This window comes from Hyperolius riggenbachi, chromosome 1 (assembly GCF_040937935.1).
Source record: "Hyperolius riggenbachi isolate aHypRig1 chromosome 1, aHypRig1.pri, whole genome shotgun sequence".
NCBI classification, from domain to species: Eukaryota; Metazoa; Chordata; class Amphibia; order Anura; family Hyperoliidae; genus Hyperolius; species Hyperolius riggenbachi.
Window position 1 is genome coordinate 608,925,629 of NC_090646.1, and position 20,548 is coordinate 608,946,176.

General features: G+C 43.7%; 1 protein-coding gene across 5 annotated transcripts in view; it reads right to left on the reverse strand.

Annotated features, from left to right (window-relative positions):
- The window catches only part of LOC137559090 (leukemia inhibitory factor receptor-like), a 169,234-nt gene that overhangs the window by 36,812 nt on the left and 111,874 nt on the right, over window positions 1-20,548 (reverse strand). For all 5 annotated transcript variants that reach the window (XM_068271787.1, XM_068271790.1, XM_068271788.1 and 2 more), the window contains 4 exons: window positions 11,666-11,829; window positions 8,502-8,620; window positions 7,266-7,404; window positions 401-480 (listed from right to left, as the gene is read on the reverse strand). In XM_068271787.1, coding sequence (XP_068127888.1) covers window positions 401-480; window positions 7,266-7,404; window positions 8,502-8,620; window positions 11,666-11,829 — 502 coding nt within the window. The remainder of the gene's footprint in view (window positions 1-400; window positions 481-7,265; window positions 7,405-8,501; window positions 8,621-11,665; window positions 11,830-20,548) is intronic.

The window sequence follows — 20,548 nt, forward strand, 5'->3', positions numbered from 1 at the left end:
ACCCTGCACATCACTCTGAACACACCATCCCCACTGTCAAACATGGTGGTGGCTCAGGGGGCCGAATAATTACGCACACCCCACTTTGCAGTTATTTATTTGTAAAAAATGTTTGGAATGATGTATGATTTTCGATCCACTTCTCACATGTACACCACTTTGTATTGGTCTTTCACGTGGAATTCCAATAAAATTGATGCATGTTTGTGGCAGTAATGAGACAAAATGTGGAAAACTTCAAGGGGGCCGAATACTTTTGCAACCCACTGTATATACTGTATGAGGTTGACTATAATATTAATTAAATGGATGTACAGTATAACTGCATTAACTTGGCTTTTTAGGTCTGGAACTCAGCTTTTACTGGGTCTTACAGCATTTTGTAAATGTTTATAAATACCTTCCACTCAATGGTAGCTCTTTGCTTGCCAGGCGATAGTTTCTCTGAGGTTACAATAATATCTGGTGCTCCAATTAGTTCTACAACAAATCAATAAAACATAAACAAGTTTGATTATACTATCCGTGGCATTTAGTTTGCTTGCAGCTTAAGCAATATGTCTTGAATTTCTTCAGTATGTGCATAAACAGAGTTACTGTTGTAATGTAAAGTTTACCTATAAAACATAATATTTAATCTGACTTAATTTTACAGTTAGCGATATAATTTTAGATGCTTGCTGTTCCGTCAAACACAAGAAAAGCAGATTAGTCCCTGCGTAATGATGGTCATGTCTAGGAGAACTCATGGAGAAACATGTGATGAGTTTGGTCAGGTGATAGATAGGTAAGTCTCTGATTTGCTAGTCAATCATGATCATGTGCTAAAGCAGGTTGTGATCACAGGAATCGGAGCTTTGCAAATCTATCAACTGACCAAACAAATCACGTTTCTCCGTGAGTTCTCCTAGACATGGCCATCACTTTACTCCTCCAATGTCTACCTGCCTCACTACAGAATACTGTTCCTTCCTTTTCCTAGCTAACCCCCTAACATAAGAATATTTAACTGTGATGTAAACTCATGAGTCATTTTGGAGGTGTGGTGCTGTTGACTGGCACTGATGATGATGGTTTGTTTTCAGCATCTCGTACAAATGAATGAACTCAAATGGTAACGGAACCAACTAGGGGGAATGCGTTACTGGATCTGATCATTTCGAATAGACCAGATAATGTATCAAATGTGCAGGTTCAAGAACATTTGGGAAATAGTGATCACAACATGATAACGTTTGATCTGGTGACTGATAGGCCACGGGGCAGCGGGACCACTAAAACTATGAATTTTAGAAAAGCAAAGTTCAATCAAATTAGGCAGGCACTAAGTTTGGTGAACTGGGATAATGTACTACAAGGGGAGGACACTGAAGGGAAATGGCAAGCTTTTAAACGTATTCTCAATCAATATTGTAGTATGTATATCCCATATGGAAACAAAATGTCTAGGAATAAAAAAAGGCCTCTATGGATGAATAGAAAGGTTATAGATAAAATGAAGAGGAAAAAGAATGCCTATAAGGTCCTAAAACAGGAGGGGTCCGAGGCTGCACTCAGCAATTACAAGGAGTGCAATAAAAATTGTAAAAAAGAAATTAGGCTAGCAAAGATCGAAGCTGAAAATCAAATCGCTAGGGATATCAAATCTAACCCAAAAAAGTTTTACAAGTACATCAACTCTAAAAAAAGAAAGGTTGACTGTATAGGACTCCTAAAGGATGAAGGTGGAAACTTAATGGTGGATGACCAAGGTAAGGCAGAGTTATTAAATGCTTTCTTTGCTTCTGTCTTTACAAAGGAAACAGCACTGTTGCAAATTACAGAGGCGGATGAGTCTCAATCTTCTAACTGTAATATTAAATACTTAACGCAGGAAGAAGTAAAGGCAAGACTAAATAAATTAAAAATAGACAAGGCACCTGGCCCGGATGGCATGCATCCTCGGGTCCTAAGGGAATTAAGTTCAGTTATAGATAAACCCCTTTATCTTATCTTTTGTGACTCTCTTGCAACTGGCAGAGTCCCAGTGGATTGGCGTACAGCCCACGTTTTCCCATTATTTAAGAAGGGCAAAAAATCAGATCCAGGAAATTATAGACCTGTAAGCTTAACATCAGTTGTATGCAAACTATTTGAGGGGTTACTAAGAGATACTATACATGACTTCATAGTAGAAAATAATCTTATTTCTCAGCATCAACATGGGTTTACTAAAGACAGGTCCTGTTTGACTAACATGCTCAGCTTTTATGAGGTAGTGAATGCTAATATGGATATTGGGAATGCTGTAGATGTGATATACTTAGACTTTGCTAAGGCATTCGACACTGTTCCCCACAAAAGTCTGGTGCAAAAGATGAGGATGCAAGGACTGGGGAAGAGTCTGTGTGCTTGGATAGGGAACTGGCTAATGGACAGAAAACAAAGAGTTGTGGTCAATGGATCATACTCAAAATGGGAGACTGTTAGCAGTGGGGTCCCACAGGGGTCTGTACTGGGTCCAGTGCTCTTCAATTTATTTATTAATGACCTAGTGGATACAGTAGTGAGCAATGTTGCTATTTTTGCAGATGATACAAAATTGTGCAGAATCATCAACTCTAAGGAAGATAGTGTTATATTGCAACAGGATCTGGATAGGATGGCTATATGGGCACATACATGGCAGATGAAATTCAATGTTGACAAATGTAAAGTCATGCATTTTGGTCGTACCAATGGTCTAACACCATACAAAATAAATGGGATACAGTTGGGGACATCAAACTTGGAGAAGGACTTAGGAGTACTCATCGACAACAAGTTAAATAATCGTACTCAATGCCAAGCCGCTGCAGCTAAAGCTAACAAAATTTTGGGATGCATTAAAAGGGAAATAAAAACTCGAGATGCTAGCATAATATTGCCCCTGTTTAACTCTCTAGTAAGGCCACATCTGGAATATGGAATTCAGTTCTGGGCACCACATTACAAAAAAGATATTGCAGTTTTAGAGCAGGTGCAGAGACGAGCAACAAAATTGATACGTGGGATGGAAGGTCTCACTTACCAAGAAAGGTTAGATAAACTGGGTTTATTTAGTCTAGAGAAAAGACGCCTTAGAGGAGATCTAATTAACATGTATAAATACATCAGAGGGCAATATAATAGCTTGGCGGATGAGCTTTTTGTCCCTAGGCCTTCTCAAAGGACTAGAGGACATGATCTGCGCATGGAGGAAAAACGTTTTAGCCATTTATTTAGGAAAGGGTTCTTTACAGTAAGAGTGATTAAGATGTGGAATGCATTGCCACAGGAAGTCGTTATGGCAAACTCTATACCTGCATTTAAAGGGGGCTTAGATGCTTTCCTTGCGTTGAATGACATCCATGGCTACAATTACTAGGTAATGCCAATGATGTTGATCCAGGGATTTTATCTGATTGCCATCTGGAGTCGGGAAGGAATTTTTACCTTGTAAGGGTTTTTTCGCCTTCCTCTGGATCAACAGGGATATGTGAGGGAGCAGGGTGGAGTTGTACTTTGTACTGGTTGAACTCGATGGACGTATGTCTTTTTTCAACCAAAGTAACTATGTAACTATGTAACTCTGGTGCCCAAACGTGGATCCAGTGTCAGTACTTCATTAGCAGCTGGGCTGAATTGTTGCATAAAGTAGACTCTCTCTGTATTTGTCTCAGTAGAAAAGTGTCTGCTCTCTCTGCTCCACTGTAGTCCCAGCGGTAGACCAAGTGGTCTGAATTGAGAGGCAATCAGTGCCGACTCTTTAAATTATACAGCGTCTAGTGCTGGAAGTGTAAATGAGGGGGGAGGTGGGAAGGGGTTTAAGGCCCATACACACGCTTACATTTGTCTGTACCGTGTACCGTGAGGATGTCTTATTTTTGGGGTGAAACACTGGTAGTTTTCCTATACAAAATATATATACTGCATGCCATACTGAAACACAAGCAGCCTACACAGAGCCTGTGGTTCTGCAGATATTGGCTCTCACTTACAAGAAATTGATTCTGCTGATCATGTGGGTAAGAGTCTATTTCTTGCAGGCAGAGAACTCTGTCAGGCTCCCCAGAGCTAGGATAGGATAAGCTGTGTGTCCTGTGAAGAGGTGAAGTGCTGCTGATGCTTATCACAGCAGATCAGGAGGGCTGGCTCCAACAAAAACACAAATTGCCTGACACATACAGTATACAGGGCTGTAGAACTCATGTTATACTGCTTCTCTCCTGTATCCAGGCTTTGTATTGAGCGTGACTTGCTGGTGTCATGTGGGCTGCTGCTAGGGCTTACATTCGGGGGATGTCTTATATTTCAAGCAACACGTGTCTGTACAGACATTTGTATGCCCGTGTGTATGGGCCTTTAGGGAGGAAGGCATTTTGAACTTTATGTGTGAAGTTACACAGTAAGTATAATAAAACTTTACAAAGGCCAGCTTTGGCCAAGAGAGAAATTGTCATAAGATAAGGAAAAAAATAACTCACAGACGGGAAACAAGAAGAGATCTGAAAGTAATTGATGAGAATTTGTAAGCGAGTGTGCAGAGGGTTACTGATTTTGTGTTTGTTTGTCCCGCCCCCTCTGACACCTCCCCAATACATATTTAAATGTTCTAGCTCAAGGTGAGGAGGATGGATCCTGTGTTTTTACTTTTATTTTATCCTTGTGGCTAGGATGTAATCCTGGCCTCTCCCATTTCCCCCCCGTCTGTGACCATTGTCAGCATACACACAGCACCCACTGGTGTGTGCATGGTACATATGGATGTATTTTGGAGCTCCCTTGGGGGTTCAGTTTGATGTACTATCTGTCCCAGGAAAGGACGTTAGGGTATGTGCTCCTAATCCCTAGATAAGCTTGATGAACCGAACGCTTGTATGTTTGTACTATGCGTGTTACAGAGTTAGGACACATGCTAACAAGGGAAACTTCTACGCGGTGTATGTGACTATCCAAGAGATTTTTTTCTTGTAAGAAAAACCCTGGCTTTGAACTTAGCTGTAGGGATAGCGTTGGTTCCAGCTTGATTGGTCTGCATGAAAGAATATGCATGAGAATTTCAATGCAAGTGTACAGAGGGTTTACGGATTTTGCTGTTTTGTTTGCCACACCCCCTTTGGAAGCTCCCTAATACATGGTTAAATGTCCAAGTTTAAGGTGAGGAGCATGTATCCTGTGTTTTCACCTCAATATCAGCCACACAGACGTCCCTGATGCACTATCATACAAAAGGTAAAGATTTCTTGTGAGAAAAAGGGTATCATCTACTGATTGGGATTCATTTTGCATTAAAGTTTTTCTTCAAGCTGCTCCCAGTCACACGCAAATGAGAATTAGCATTGTAGCTTCCTTTTAAAAAGGAAGGTGCAAGCACTATTATCTCTTTTAAGGTGGCCACACACGATACAATAAAATGATGCAATTTTACGGCAATTCAATAAATATGATCGGATCTCCCGCAAAAAATCAAAAGATTTTTTTTAACCACTTAAGCCCAACTGGACGAGATTTCTCATCCAGCTGGGCTGCGCGCACTCCCGCGGGTCGCGCGTGCTCCCGCGGGCCCCCCCGTGCACGCCCCCGCTGCTGGCCGCTAGCCCACCGATCAGTGAAAGGGATTATAAATACCTTTCGCTGATCGGACCCCCCCCCCTGGAGAAAAGCCGACAGCGTCTCTTCAGACGCTGCGGCTTTTCTGAGCTCTGGTCTCCTTTCTTCTGCCTGGGAGCGAGATCGATCGCTCCCAGGACTTTTTGATTCTGGCCATCTTGTGGCCAAATAGCAAATTACAAAAAGTTTTAAAAATAAACATATAAATATATTAAAAAAAAAACCTGTTTACCTCCCACACCAAAAAATACCCACATACAAGTTTAAATTAAAAAAAAAAAAAAACATAAATAGTTACCTAAGGGTCTGAACTTTTTAAATATGCATGTCAAAGGAGTATATCAATATGATTTAATAAATTATGGGCTTCTAAACAGTGATGGACATAATTTTAATGGTGAAATACCCGGGGCATATGGGCAAATACAATACGTGAGTTTTAATTATGGAGGCATGTATTATTTTAAAACTATAATGGCTGAAAATTGAGAAATAATGCATTTTTTCCATTTTTTCTTATTCTTCCTGTTAAAATGCATTTACAGTAAAGTGGCTCTTAGCAAAATATACCACCCACAGAAAGCCTAATTGGTGGCGGAAAAAACAAGATATAGATCAATTAATTGTGATGAGTAGTGATAAAGTTATTGGCAAATGAATGGGGGGTGAAAGTTGCTCGGATGTAAAAAAAATTTCAACCCTTCAGGCTTAAGTGGTTAATTTGGCTGAAAAATCCAATCGGATTTCCTGTTTTTTTTTTTTTCTTTTTTTATATTTATCAATCCAGAATGCTGGAAATGTTTCTAGAGATTGTATGGTGTGTGTTAGATTGTCAGTTTATTAATATACACACCCCTAGCAATTTTCTCAGAGTTTCCAATCATTTTTATCATAATTGGGGAAAAATTGAACATACGTGTGTGGTACATTGGTCATATTTTTGAAATGTTTCAATCAGTCAGAAAAATTTATTGCAATTCTTGAATTGAACAGATATTTTAAAAATTATTTGGTTCCTCCAATTTTTTTTTTTTACACTCGAAGAATCCTATGTAATAAACTCCCTGTCACTGAGTCCTCCTGTGCCCCTGTGGTCCGTGCATTGTGCTGGTGCACATGCACTGCGCGCGGGCGAACTTCCTACAGTTGAGGGGTATGGGCACAGGGGGACGAGTACGGAGGCAGCCGTGGGTGTGAGCACTTGCCTGTGCGCAGATCGCGCCCCTGCACATGCTGGGGGCGTGGCCTCTCACCCATTTTTGTACTGGCGGGCCTTTTAATAAGTCCTTTATAATAATCCCCCTGACCCTGTGTCCTCCTGTGTCCCTGTGTCTGTGCTATCTGCCTAATGCACATGTGCGGCATGCGGGAGGGCTTCGTCCAGCAGTCGTGGATAGGTGGGACGCAGTCACTTGCCTAGTGCCCGTTATAAAATGGGTGGGGCTTTTTTTTACTAGTTTATAATAAATGTCTCTCATGCTACTTATACAGTGAATGAGCTTATACAGAAATCAACAGGAATTATGGAATGGAGACAAAAGGAAAAATGAAGATAGATAATCTATTATTTGAAGACATCAGTGGTATGATTTAAAAGGTTTATTTATCAGCTTTCCGACAATCATAAAATGACAGAGATCAATGCTGTGACTCACCCCGCGGAACACGCTTCTCTTCCGTCCATTTGCAGTGAAAACAAGCTTGATGTAAACATCTTTGTTGAACTGTGAATGACATCGGCACTGCAGAAGCGGGCAGCTCTATGTGGGTGGAGAGGCTTGTTGTCACATTGATCTGATGGCAAAAATCAGTTGTGTAGATTACACTGAAAGATATTACGTTCGTCATTCACCTCTGATACTAACAAATGGATTTCACATTCAATTGCTCTATTCAACCTGCTCTCTAGGAGGAGCTGTTTCATCTTACCCCCTATAATTAAGTAACACCAGTCTATTACCCAGATGAATATTAAAGAGGAACTCCAGTGAAAATAACAATAAAAAAAGTGCTTAATTTTTACAATAACAATAATATAGACATTTATGACATGGCGATTGGTGACATTTTTACTGCTGGCAGGTGATGTCGGTGGAAGGAAATGCTGCTTGCTTTTTGGCAGTTGGAAACAGCTGTTGTTTCCCACAATGCAACAAGGCTCCCACAGTGTGATGTCAGTACCTCAGTACTGTGAGGCGCTGACATCACACTGTGGGAGGGGTTTCACCACAAAATCAGCCATACAGAGCCGCCTGATGATCCGTTTGTGAGAAGGAAAAGAATTCTCATGGGAAAGGGGGTATCAGCTACTGATTGGTATGAACTTCAATTCTTGATTACGGCTTCTCTTTAAGCCTCCTTGTACATGCACAAGAGAGACTGTCCTTGACCAACCCTAAAGGAATCTAGTGTATGTACAGTCCCCTGAGGTCTGCTGAGGTTGCTTAATGACACGGCACGCCAACTTTTTAAATGACAAACATCGGCCGTGTCCATTTTTCCCTTGTCTACCCCTTCTGCCAAGATGGAGCAGGTGAGTTAAGGGGGAGGTCGGGATTCCGACAGCGCAGGGGACTCAGCAGGGCTCAAGGGGCCCTGGGACAAAAGCCCCCCTAGTCTTAATGGAAATGCCAGCCCTGCTCACCAGGATGAGCACAGATTGCTTTGTGTGTGTGGATGTTTCAGCAGCCATTGCAGTCTGGAACTCTATATGCCATACAGTCTCCCTCGCAATCAGTCATCTTTGCCTTTCAACAGTCTATTCCCCTACACAGTCCTCCAGCACTTAACTTGTCTTCTTCCATCTCTGCCATTTATGTGTTTCCCAGCACGTATTGACTTACATAGCATATTCATCTCAATCTTATTTTTTTATTATTTTATTTACTTACAGTATGCCATTGATCTGTCGCAGTGTTCCTGTATCGCAGTTGTCCAATCCTATCCAACTGAAATCGTAACAAACTGGATGACTGAACTGCATGTTGCAGAAATGGTGCTTTACAATTTACTAGAGGTGAAAATTAAGAAAAAAAATTACCAGTAGTCCAAATCAGAAAGATAGAAAGAAGTTATTTTGCCTCAATGATCTCATTCCCTATCTAGTACCAACAACATTTTCAACTGTATACGCACTCAGGGCCGGATTTTTACTTTTTGTGCCCCTAGACCGAGTATGTTGTGTCTCCCCTTTCATGTGCAGCAGCACCCCTCCTATTCCATGTGCAGCCCCTCCTCCATGTGTATAATCCATGTACTGCAGCGCCCCTCCTATTCTATGTGTATCATCCATGTACTGCAGCCCCTCTTTTTCATGAACAACTCCTTTAGGCAATAGTTACCCTTTTTCATGCGTTGTTGCCCATTTTCAGCCCCCTCTTTCATGTCCAGGTGCCCCTGGGGCTGCAGTCGCCCAAGGCCAGGGCCTTTGTGGCCTTTCCACTTGCTTTCAATATTATTTGGATTATAATATTATTTAGAGGCAGAGCATCAGCACAGAAGTTAGGCAACTGGCATAGTATATAAGGGAATGACAATGGCAGCCTCCGCATTCCTCTCACTTCAGGTAAATTTTAACTTAAAAAATTAAAATCTTTGTTATAAATAGGTGATCAAAAATAACACCTTTATCCTATTTATCTTGGAAGCGGTGGATGTTTGGAATCTGCAATTATTATTCATTATAAAGAACTGTAAGTCCCTCCCATTTTAATTAACCAAGGCCGCACGTTCTCGCTGCTCTCACTGCTACTGCTGATCTTGCCGCTGTCTCCCCGCCGCAGCTCACTTGCTCTGACGTTTGTATAACAGCAGAGCCCTGTGAGCCGGTCAGGAGCTGATTTTATTGGCTCCTGACCCTGTCTATCAATGTAAGCAACACCCATTGGCTTACATTGATAGACATGGTCAGGACAGGGGCCAATGAAAGCGGCTCCTAACCGTCTCACAGGAACTCTGACATCATAGAGACGGCAGAGTGGGTGGCCTGTGGTTCCCGGCATGCGACATGGATAACGGTCTCGGCAGGTATGTGCAGCAATTCATCGGTATTCTGCCGTTTCTAGTACCAGCGGTATCTGGTCCTTAAGGGGGCAGAGACCGCTGGTACTTAACCATTTCTGTTGCTGGGACGTGAGCCTCAGCTGCTACAGCCGCAGGGATGTGCTAGTCATGTACCTGCAGTTTGGGGTGCTGTGTGGGCAATCGTGCGGGCAAATGCCCGCAATCTCGATGTTGCCGGGAGCAGGGGACAAAAATCCCCTGTGCCAATCCGTGCATGTCAGCCGAGAATGAACACTGTTTTAGTTCAAAAACAGTGTTCATTCTGTAATAGATCCGTCGCGCTTCCTCCCCCCACCGATTTCCGCCGCTTACCGCTGCCAATCGTTAGATTTATGAATGGGAACAAAGTTCCCATTCATTAATCTCCCCTCTAGGCCACCGTGATCGCAGCCATCCATTGATGCCTGCGTCACTTCCTAAGTTACAATGTAGCCACACATAGCTTCCTATTGCGTATGTATTGTATGTAAATAGGAAGTGCTCAATGGGGACATCCTGTGGCAAAATTGTAAAATTACACCTACTGACTTTAGGGAATAAAAATGTTTTAATATCTATGTCAAGAGGGCATATTATTTTTGAATTATAGGCTAAAAATTAGTAATGGATGTAAAACTGAAAAAAAATGCACCTTTATTTCCAAATAAAATATTGTCAACATACTGTACATTATATTAGGGGTATAATTTTAACGTCTTCCGCCAGAGCGAGTGCGATCCGGGTTCAGGGACAGGACAGGAAATATCCACTGCTCTTTCCGCCAGAGCGAGTGCGATCTGGGTTCAGCGACAGGATAGGAAAGATCCACTGCTCTTTCCGTCAGAGCGAGTGCGATCCGAGTTCAGGGACAGGATCACAGATCAGAAGGATCCACAGCCGCTACCGCTAGGGGCTAGTGCGATCCAAGCACAACAACAGAGCTTAGCAGGATCCACTGCTCTTTCCGCCAGAGCGAGTGCGATCTAAGTACAGCAACAGAGTTAGCAGGATCCACTGCTCTTTCCGCCAGAGCGGGTGCGATCCAGATTCTGGAGCAAACGATTCACCATCGCTAACCACTTGGCGACAGTGCAATCGCAAGGACAAACAGAAGACAGAACAGGCGATACAAATAATACAACCTGACTATACTAGCGGGCTGCCTAATGCAGGCCCCAGGAATACTCTAAGATGTCTCTAACAAACAATAGCAAGGCTGACACTCCAGGAGTTTAGAGTACAAACCATGAAGGATGACCAGCAAAGCATTCTGGGAGCAGAAGGCTTTTATACTGCCAGCCCTCAAAGGAGACAGCTGGGCAATTTGCATGTATGCAAATCCCTCAGCAAAACAACTCTGAAAGTTACAAGATGAAGCCAGGTCTCTTTTCCAGAGACCTGCATCCGTCAGACATAAGGAATGGTCAAACAGCTGTCTGCCTGTGCAGCCAGCTGAGCGGATCATTACATCCGTAAGGTGAAAAATACTCGTGGGCTGAAATGGTTAAAGTGTACCAAAGCTGTTCTAATTAAAACGTTTTATACATACCTGGGGTTTCCTCCAGCCCCATACGCCGTCCTCAGTCTTCTCGCAGCTCCGATACCGGGTCCCCGCACCTCCGTCAGTCGGAGCCAGTCTGACGTAAGTGAACTGCGCTGTTTGCGTATCTCTCCAGCAGCTGCTGGAGAGATACGTAGAGGGCGCACTTCTCCTGCGTAGACTGGCCCCAACTGACAAAAGTGCAAGGACCCGCGACCGGAGCTGGAGAAGACTAAGGACGGCGGCGTGGGAGCGATCCGTGCGTATGGGGCTGGAGGAAGCCCCAGGTATGTATAAAACGTTTTAGTTAGAACAGCTCTGGATTCCTTTAAATGGTTAATACAAACATTTATTGAAATGCTAAGAATAGCATCTAAAATGAAAGCCAGCTTGAAATAACTTTCACAGGGATGGATGTATAAGTAGGTAGGTAGATAGATAGATAGATAGATAGATAGATAGATAGATACTAACCATTAGGAACAACAGAGAAGCTTTTTGTTTTCACACATGTGTGGTTAGAATTCAGAACAGACACCCAGAATGTATTTACTGCATCTGCTCTCATCTCATACCAAGCTATATGTCTAAAGGTTTCATTTGCACCAAAGTCCTTACAAGTTTGTGTAGTGTTGACCCTGGAAAAGATAAAAAAGCGATATTTACAGTATTACTTTATACATTTTTAGTCAGTGTTTGCTCATTGTAAAATCTTTCCTCTCCCTTAATCTTGTAACTGTCGGACATAAAATCAAAAATCTATTCTTTATTTTTTATCTGGTAAACAAGTAATAAGGATGCTAACCAGGCAATCCAAAAGTTAAAATCACTATTACTTTTCTTGTTGATAAATGATCATTCCCCAGTTTACGTGACTCTTATTTGGTACACACAAAATTTAGTACGCACAAAGGAAGTTGAAGGGTATGCTGGGTTTTCCTTTTTTGCTTCTCTATTTCCCCTCAGACTTAACTAATGCAGCCTGATTGGCTGAAGCCTCTTTCCCTCCTGTTTTCCCCTCCCACACCTCTATTCTGATTGAATATTTCTTATGCTGAGACAATGCACTTTCTATAGTGAAGGGAAGGGGGGCAATTCAGGCAGAGGAGACTAAGGGAGGAAATTACATCAGGATTGGCTTCGAAATAGCCACAGTTGAAATGCTAAGAAGGATTTCTCTTTTCTACTGTAGAAAAATCATTAAAATCAAAAGTGGACAGTGCAATACATATGTTATGTGCTGTAAGTACAGCAAGTATTTATCTAGTTATATATGTGTTTTTTTTCTGAGATAGTATGGCTGACTGCTCCTCTTTAACAATCTTAATTTTTTTCACAGGTGGTGACATCTTTGCTGCTGGCAGGTGCATCACTGCAAAATGTTTGATTGCCGCATGTTCGGAAGTAAGCAGACATATCCCTGGTCTCCCAGGATGCTCTGGGAGGTGAATTCTGCATCATTAACAGCCTAGGATAAACATCACTGGAAGGGTTCAACGTTGTCCAGCAACATGACAACAGAAGGTACCAAATTTTTGGGATTGTAGGACCATAAGATGCACCCAGGTTTACAGGACAAAAACCAGGGGAAAAATATATATATATATATAGTGGGATGCGAAAGTTTGGGCAACCTTGTTAATCGTCATGATTTCCTGTATAAATTGTTGGTTGTTACGATTAAAAATGTCAGTTAAAGTGAACCTCCAGACTAAAAATCAACTCAGCAGCACTGAAAAGGCCTGGTGTTTCTGTAACAGTTTCACAGCATTAGAACGTTGTTTCTCTTATACAAGCCTCATTTTTAGCTGCACAGAAGAAAACTGCCCGGGCATTTTTCCCCTGATGCTGTGCAAAGCATGATGGGATTTCTGATGTTGGTCTCATTCTGCTGTTTTGGTGCAATTTTTTTTTTTACATTTTGAATTTGACATTTGAAGCCTAACGCATGTAGCTGGGAGGGGTTATCAGGACACAGGACAGTTGGAACTGTGTCTCATGCTCCCCGTCACCTCCTTTCAACCAAAAAGATGGCTGCCCCCATGACAAAGATGGCAGCCCCCATGAATCACAAACATTTGCCTGTTCTTTTAAAACAGGGTGGGTAAAAAATTATATTACCTATCTATTCTAATTAACATAACTAATGTAACTCAATAACAGTATGTTTGTTTAGGCTGAAGTTCCCCTTTAAATATATCATATAGGAGACACACACAGTGATATTTGAGAAGTGAAATTAAGTTTATTGCGTTTACAGAAAGTGTGCAATAATTGTTTAAATGAAATTAGGCAGGTGCATAAATTTGGGCACTGGTGTTATTTTATTGATTTCAAAACCTTTAGAACTAATTATTAGAACTCAAATTGGCTTGGTAAGCTCAGTGACCCCAGACCTACATACACAGGTGAATCCGATTATAAGAAAGAGTATTTAAGGGGTCGATTGTAAGTTTCCCATCTCTTTTAATTTTCTCTGAAGAGTAGCAACACGGGGGTCTCAAAATAACTCTCAAATGACCTGAAGACAATGATTGTTCACCATCATGGTTTCATCAGAGATTTCAGCTGTCTGTTTCCACAGTTAGGAACATATTGAGGAAATGGAAGACCACAGGCTCAGTTCAAGTTAAGGCCCGAAGTGGCAGACCAACAAAAATCTTGGATAAACAGAAGCGACAAATGTTGAAAACAGTCAACTCACAGACCAGCACCAAAGACCTACAACATCATCTTGCTGCAGATGGAGTCACTGTGCATCGTTCAACCATTCGACACACTTTACACAAGGAGATGCTGTATGAGAGAGTGATGCAGATTAAGCCTTTTCTCTGCCCACTGCACAAACAGAGCCGCTTGAGGTATGCTAAAGCACATTTTGACAAGCCAGCTTCATTTTGGAATAAGGTACTGTGGACTGATGAAACTAAAATTGAGTTATTTGGGCATAACAAGGGGCATTATGCATGGAGGAAAACCAACACAGCATTCCAAGAAAAACACCTGCTACCTACAATAAAATATGGTGGTGGTTCCATCATGCTGTGGGGATGTGTGGACAGTGCAATCTTGTCAAAGTTGAGGGACGCATGGATTCCAATCAGTATCAGCAGATTCTGGAGACCAATGTCCAGGAATCAGTGAGAAAGCTGAATCTGCGCCGGGGCTGGATCTTTCTACAAGACAACGACCCTAAACAGTGCTCAAAATCCACTAAGGCATTCATGCAGAGGAACAAGTACAATGTTCTGGAATGGCCATCTCAGTCCCCAGACTTGAATATAATTGAAAATCTGTGGTGTGAGTTGGTTTGAACGCGGAGCCAGCCGCACCGCTGTCAGAGCATGCGGCAGCTTCCCCGCATTCATCCACACTGCTAGTGGTAAGCTCATGCGTGCAAACCGCTGCGTCGGACGCGGAATCCGCCGCCTTGTTCACTGGGCATGCGGCGGCTTCTCCGCGCTCCGTCAGGCTAGTGGATACAGGCCCATGCGCGCAAGCTGCCATGTTGAACGCGGAATCAGCCGCCGCAAGTACTCAAAGTAGGGCGGCTGATTCCGTGTTTTCTCACACTGTTCTGTCTGTCTGGGGGTGCTAACCAGAGCAGCGGTTGCTTCTGGTAGCTCCTTCTGTTTGTCTGTTTGGATCGCACTAGCCTCTAACGGTAGCGGTTGTGGATTTTTCTGATCTGTATTCTTGGAGTGGTAAGCTGGAGCAGCGGTTGCTACTAGCTACCACATCTTGCTGTACCTGGATCGCACTCGCTCTGGCGGTAAGAGCAGTGGATCCTGTTAAGCTCTGTTGCTGTACTTGGATCACACTCGCTCTGGCGGAAAGAGCAGTGGATCCTGCTAACTCTGTTTCCCTACTTGGTTCACACTTGCTCTGGCGGTAGAGCAGTGGATCTTTCCTATCCTGTCCCTGAGCCCGGATCGCACTCGCTCTGGCGGAAGAGCAGTGGATCGTATCTCTCATATTCCTGTTTTCCGTCCGTCTGTCTGTCTTGTCTGATACGAACGCTTGCGGTAGGCTCGGTGAGGTAACCGTTAAGCAATCGCTCGCGTTCTCTGTTTCGTGTTTGTGTGTCGTTGGTTAGTTAGGGTGGCGTGCTTGTCTCTGTTGCACTTAATGTGCAGAGACCGTGTGTTAACGCGTTCGCTGTTGCGAATGAGTGCGGTGTTCGCGTTTAGTTAGCGTTTGTTATTTTCCTTACCATTCTCATTGTATTTATTACTGTGCCTTTGCTCTGCTCCTGGGTTTACCTCTGCTTAGTCTTCTGTCACCTCTGGCAATTGCCTCTCTCGCGATTGCGTTCCTACTCTGTTTCTGCTGTTGTGTGTGCACCGTCGCGGGTTGGCGACTAGATTGGTGCACACACATACATTCTGTTCCTGTGCTCATTCCCATTCGCAATCGCATCTCTTGCGATTGCGTTCTCACTTGATTCCCTCTGTTGTGTGTTCACCGTCGCAGGTTGGCGACAAGGTTGGTGGACATACATACATCCCTTTTCTGTGCTTATTCAGTCTTGTGTCGCTATTAGCAATCGCTATCTCTTGCGATTGCTTTCCCACCTGATCTTCACGGTTGTGTGTTCATCGTCGCGGGTTGGCGACTAGATTGGTGAACACACGTTCACCCTGCCGCTGTGCTCTCTCTCCTCAAGGGCTATCTTGCCCTGCTCGGTTGCAATTTGGACAATTCCCATCTGGAATCTGTTTGCAGTACAGAGGCTTGCTCCTCTGCACTCCACAGCTCCACCTGCCGGTGGGAATTTCCCTCTACTGGTGCTTTGCACCAAAGCTGGGTTATCTCTTTTCATACGCTTGTGGAGGATTTCCGCCGTGTCAGCGCATGCCTTGTGCGCTGATCACGGAGATAATTCCACAATCATTACAGTATGACCAGCCAAACCGAAATTCCCAGTGTAGAGGGAATTTCCGATTTTTACGATTTGGTCGAATATGGGTCCTGTATCTCTAAGAGGTTTAAGATACTGGACTCTGAAACCAGAGATGAGTTCATACCAGAATGTTCCAGATTCTTGGAAAATCCTGAATTTCAGGCCACCAACATTTCCACTTGGAGTGTACAGATTGCTTACAATCTTTTCCAAGGGGATCTGTTTGTGTGGGCTGATGAGTATGCCAGACACAATAATCTGAGACATAACCCTCGCAGGTTTCTGGCTCATGTGTTCTCTCGTAAGCTTGGAGTTTCCATGCCATGCTATTTCTATGAGTTTTTTCCTGCAATTCAAGATGCTGATCAGATTGGTTTATGCAACACCTCTCAGTCTTTACCATATGCTAATGAGTTGGTGCTTGCAGGCCAGTCTGCTGATTCGGCTTTTCAGCCAAAAAGTCCGTTGCCCATAGCAACTACAAATCAGGAGGTTATTTCTGTCAAGTGCAAAACCATTTAGTATGACAATCAGTGCAATGTTTCTGTTGCCACTTCAGGTTCTAAGCAGATGCAAGAGAACTGCATTGATACCTCTCTTGCCTTTAAACAGCAGACATGCAAAGTTGCTAAAAAGTTGCTAAAAAAACTAAAAACTGCAAGCATCTGAATAAAACACTTCCTATAGATGCTGACAATGATGTTGCTCAGTCTCAGGGTTTATTACCCCAATCAAAAGCTTTTGTGGATCCTTTAATAGGCAGAATTATTTTCTATATTTTCTATATTAAAGGAGTAAGAGAGTCTATGCATGTTCCTGACCCCAACCCTTATGAGTGCTATTTAGATACCGGGTTGTTTGAGCCCCCATTTTCTCCCTGGGATATTGGAGCTTTGGTTGAGGAATTCGAGATGGATTGGAAGGCGTTTTGCGATTTCTATATCGCAGAAAGCGCAGAGACGCTAAACGTTTGTATAAATTCCGTGTACACTTTGATAGATTCTGATGGGTGTGACAAATGTTTTGTGGATCCAGTGATGTATGTGTGGCAGACGATTTTGGATGAGTTGCACACAAACCAATCAATTGATTCCAATAAAGAGACATCGTTATCGGATGATTGTTCCTGTCTTTCTGGGGTAAAGCATGTGAGTCTAGACGTTGTGCGATCTGAAATTAATGGGTGTACCACTGTGGTTGATTCCTGTGCGGATCCTGAAAGATTCTCTCCTGACTGTGTGCAGTTTGAATCTATGCGAACTAATGCCTGTTTCTCAGATGTTCCTGCAGATTGTGATCAACATGAATGTGTCAGTTTTCTCAAAGTTATGTGGGATCCCTTGTCATTCAAAAACAGATCCTTAAGATCTTCCATCTATGATCCTGCTATGGGGAAAATTCCTAAACTATGCAGCATCAAAAGTAAAATTAATATGTCTAATAAAGTTTCTCCTGTTGTTGTCGCTACTTCTTCTGCAAATGAATCTTTGTCTCACTCTGTTCACACCTGTAAGGGCCCGTTGCCTGATGACAGTTGCTCCAGTGTTTCTGTCCTGAACTCCTTGCAGATCGCGGAGATTTGCGCTTTGGAAGCATCAGTTTCACAACCTAAAGCGATCTTGGATTCGCAAGTTTTGAGTCCTGACTCCTCGGATTCGACATTGTTAGCCGAATCTAAGAGTGAGACATCGCTTTGGTTTTGCCTTTTGCGAATCTGATACTGAAGCATATTCGCTTTGTCCAGAGAACGTTTCTCTGAGCCTGCCCTGTACCATGCATGAAAACATGATGTCTACTCGCACTGCCACTTGTGAATCCCTTTCTTGCTCAGAGGCTAGCTCTGACTCTCCACCCGGTACTCTGGATGAGTCAATATTGCCTTGCATAAAATCTCATGCAGTGCACCTAGAGGCTCGTCTAGGTATTGCTACTATCCTCACCTGTTTTTCTGCTATTTTGGAATTACAGTCTAGCTTGACTGCTATGCAGAATTCTATGTGCAGTGAGATTAGAGTCAAGGAGTCAGTGTGTGTCCCAATAGATATTCCTGTGCTTCCTGTTCAGGCAGATGAAACTCAGTCTCAGCGGGTTGTAGAACCATCCCTGGGACATTTGCTCGGTCCGCAAGATGTATTTGACGTCTTGCCCTGTAACATGGATAGTTCAGAATCATTAGTTTCTTTCTCAGAAAGCTTGGGATATGATACCCCTGAGTTTTTGTGTGATGTTCTGGAGGTCTCCGAATTTCCCCCCAAGAGGGCAGAACTTTTAGGAGATGCCTCCTGCCCCGTAGGGCCGTTTGAGGTATTGCCCACTTCAGTGGGCATCACGGGTGTGCTGACTACTTTTGCAGCTCTTGTGGAGCTTCAATCATGTGTAGTCAATGATGAGTTTTGGTTAGATACCATTACAGTCCTAGAGACTTCTAAGTCTGAGCCCAAGTCTGCTTTTGAAAGATCAGTGCTGGTGACCACTACTCGTGATGATTCTTTGCCCAGTTCTGGTTTTGGTCTTGTCGTATCAGACTCTGAGGTTGGCAGTTCCTCGACATGTCCTCAGGTTTCTCTTGTGCTAGTATACCCCGATGTGCTTTGTGACCCAGAAAGCCCAAGTGTGTCTTGGTTACCAGCATGCCCAGATGCTTCCTCGCTGGAGACATGTTCTCGTATTGCCTGCCTGCTTGCATGCCCAGAAGTGGTCCCTGAAAGCCCTGATCTTGATGCCTGTCCTGGTAATCCTGAATCCGGAATTGTCATTAGTTCCATAGGGGTTCTTGATAGTTCTCCATGTGAGCCTGGTGATCGTTCTGCCTTCTTGGGATCTCTGTGGAGCTTCAAAGTGTTCTGGGAGATTCTGGGAGAAATATTTCCTGGTACCCTGGATGAGATCAATAGTGGCTTCGCTGTGGAAAGGGACACTTCAAATGGGTATTGTGGCAGGTTTGGTATTTTTGGACGGTCCCTTGAAGGTGGTGGGCATTGCTCAGAGGGTGTCGATGGGGTTTTCTCTGGCATTCACAGTTCTGATGGGTGTTGTGCTGAGACTTGTGGTACTGATGGGCATGTTTCGGTGCCTTCTGCTTCCGATGAAGTCTGTTTTGGGTGGACTGACTCTGGAATTGGGCCTAGTTGTGCTGTCCTGACCTTCATGAGTCTTCAGTCAGAGTTTTTTGCTGGTGTCAGTTTTGAGAGATGTCTGGAATCCATCTCTAGAGGGGGGGGGGGGGGGGGGGTACTGTAATAATGATCCGCTCAGCTAGCTGTTTGACCATTCCTTATGTCTGAGGGATGCAGGTCTCTGGAAAAGAGACCTGGCTTCATCTTGCAACTTTCAGAGTTGCTTTGCTGAGGGATCTGCATACATGCAAATTGCCCAGCTGTCTCCTTTGAGGGCTGGCAGTATAAGAGCCTTCTTCTCCCACAGTCCTTCGCTGGTCATAATGGTTTGTTAACACACTCCTTGAGTGTCAGCCTTTCCTGTTGGATTGTTAAAGTTATCTTAGAGTATTCTGGGGGCTGTATTAGACACCCCTCTAGTTCAGTCAGGTTGTATTTTTTGTATTGCCTGTTCTGTCTGTCTGGGGGTGCTAACCAGAGCAGCGGTTGCTTCTGGTAGCTCCTTCTGTTTGTCTGTTTGGATCGCACTAGCCTCTAGCGGTAGCGGCTGTGGATCCTTCTGATCTGTATTCTTGGAGTGGTAAGCTGGAGCAGCAGTTGCTACTAGCTACCACATCTTGCTGTACCTGGATCGCACTCGCTCTGGCGGTAAGAGCAGTGGATCCTGCTAAGCTCTGTTGCTGTACTTGGATCGCACTCGCTCTGGCGGAAAGAGCAGTGGTTCCTGCTAACTGTGTTTCCCTACCTGGTTCACACTTGCTCTGGCGGTAGAGCAGTGGATCTTTCCTATCCTGTCACTGAGCCCGGATCGCACTCGCTCTGGTGGAAGAGCGGTGGATCGTATCTCTCATATTCCTGTTTTCCGTCCGTCTGTCTGTCTTGTCTGATACGAACACTTGCGGTAGGCTCGGTGAGGTAACCGTTAAGCAAGCGCTCACGTTCTCTGTTTCGTGTTTGTGTGTCGGTGGTTAGTTAGGGTGGCGTGCTTGTTAACGTGCTGTTAACGCATTCGCTGTTGCGAATGAGTGCGGTGTTCGCGTTTAGTTAGCGTTTGTTATTTTCCTTACCATTCTCATTGTATTAATTACTGTGCCTTTGCTCTGCTCCTGGGTTTACCTCTGCTTAGTCTTCTGTCACCTCTGGCAATTGCCTCTCTCGCGATTGCGTTCCTACTCTGTTTCTGCTGTTGTGTGTGCACCGTCGTGGGTTGGCGACTAGATTGGTGCACACACATACATTCTGTCCCTGTGCTTATTCCCATTCGCAATCGCATCTCTTGCGATTGCGTTCTCACTTGACTTCCTCTGTTGTGTGGTCACCGTCGCAGGTTGGCGACAA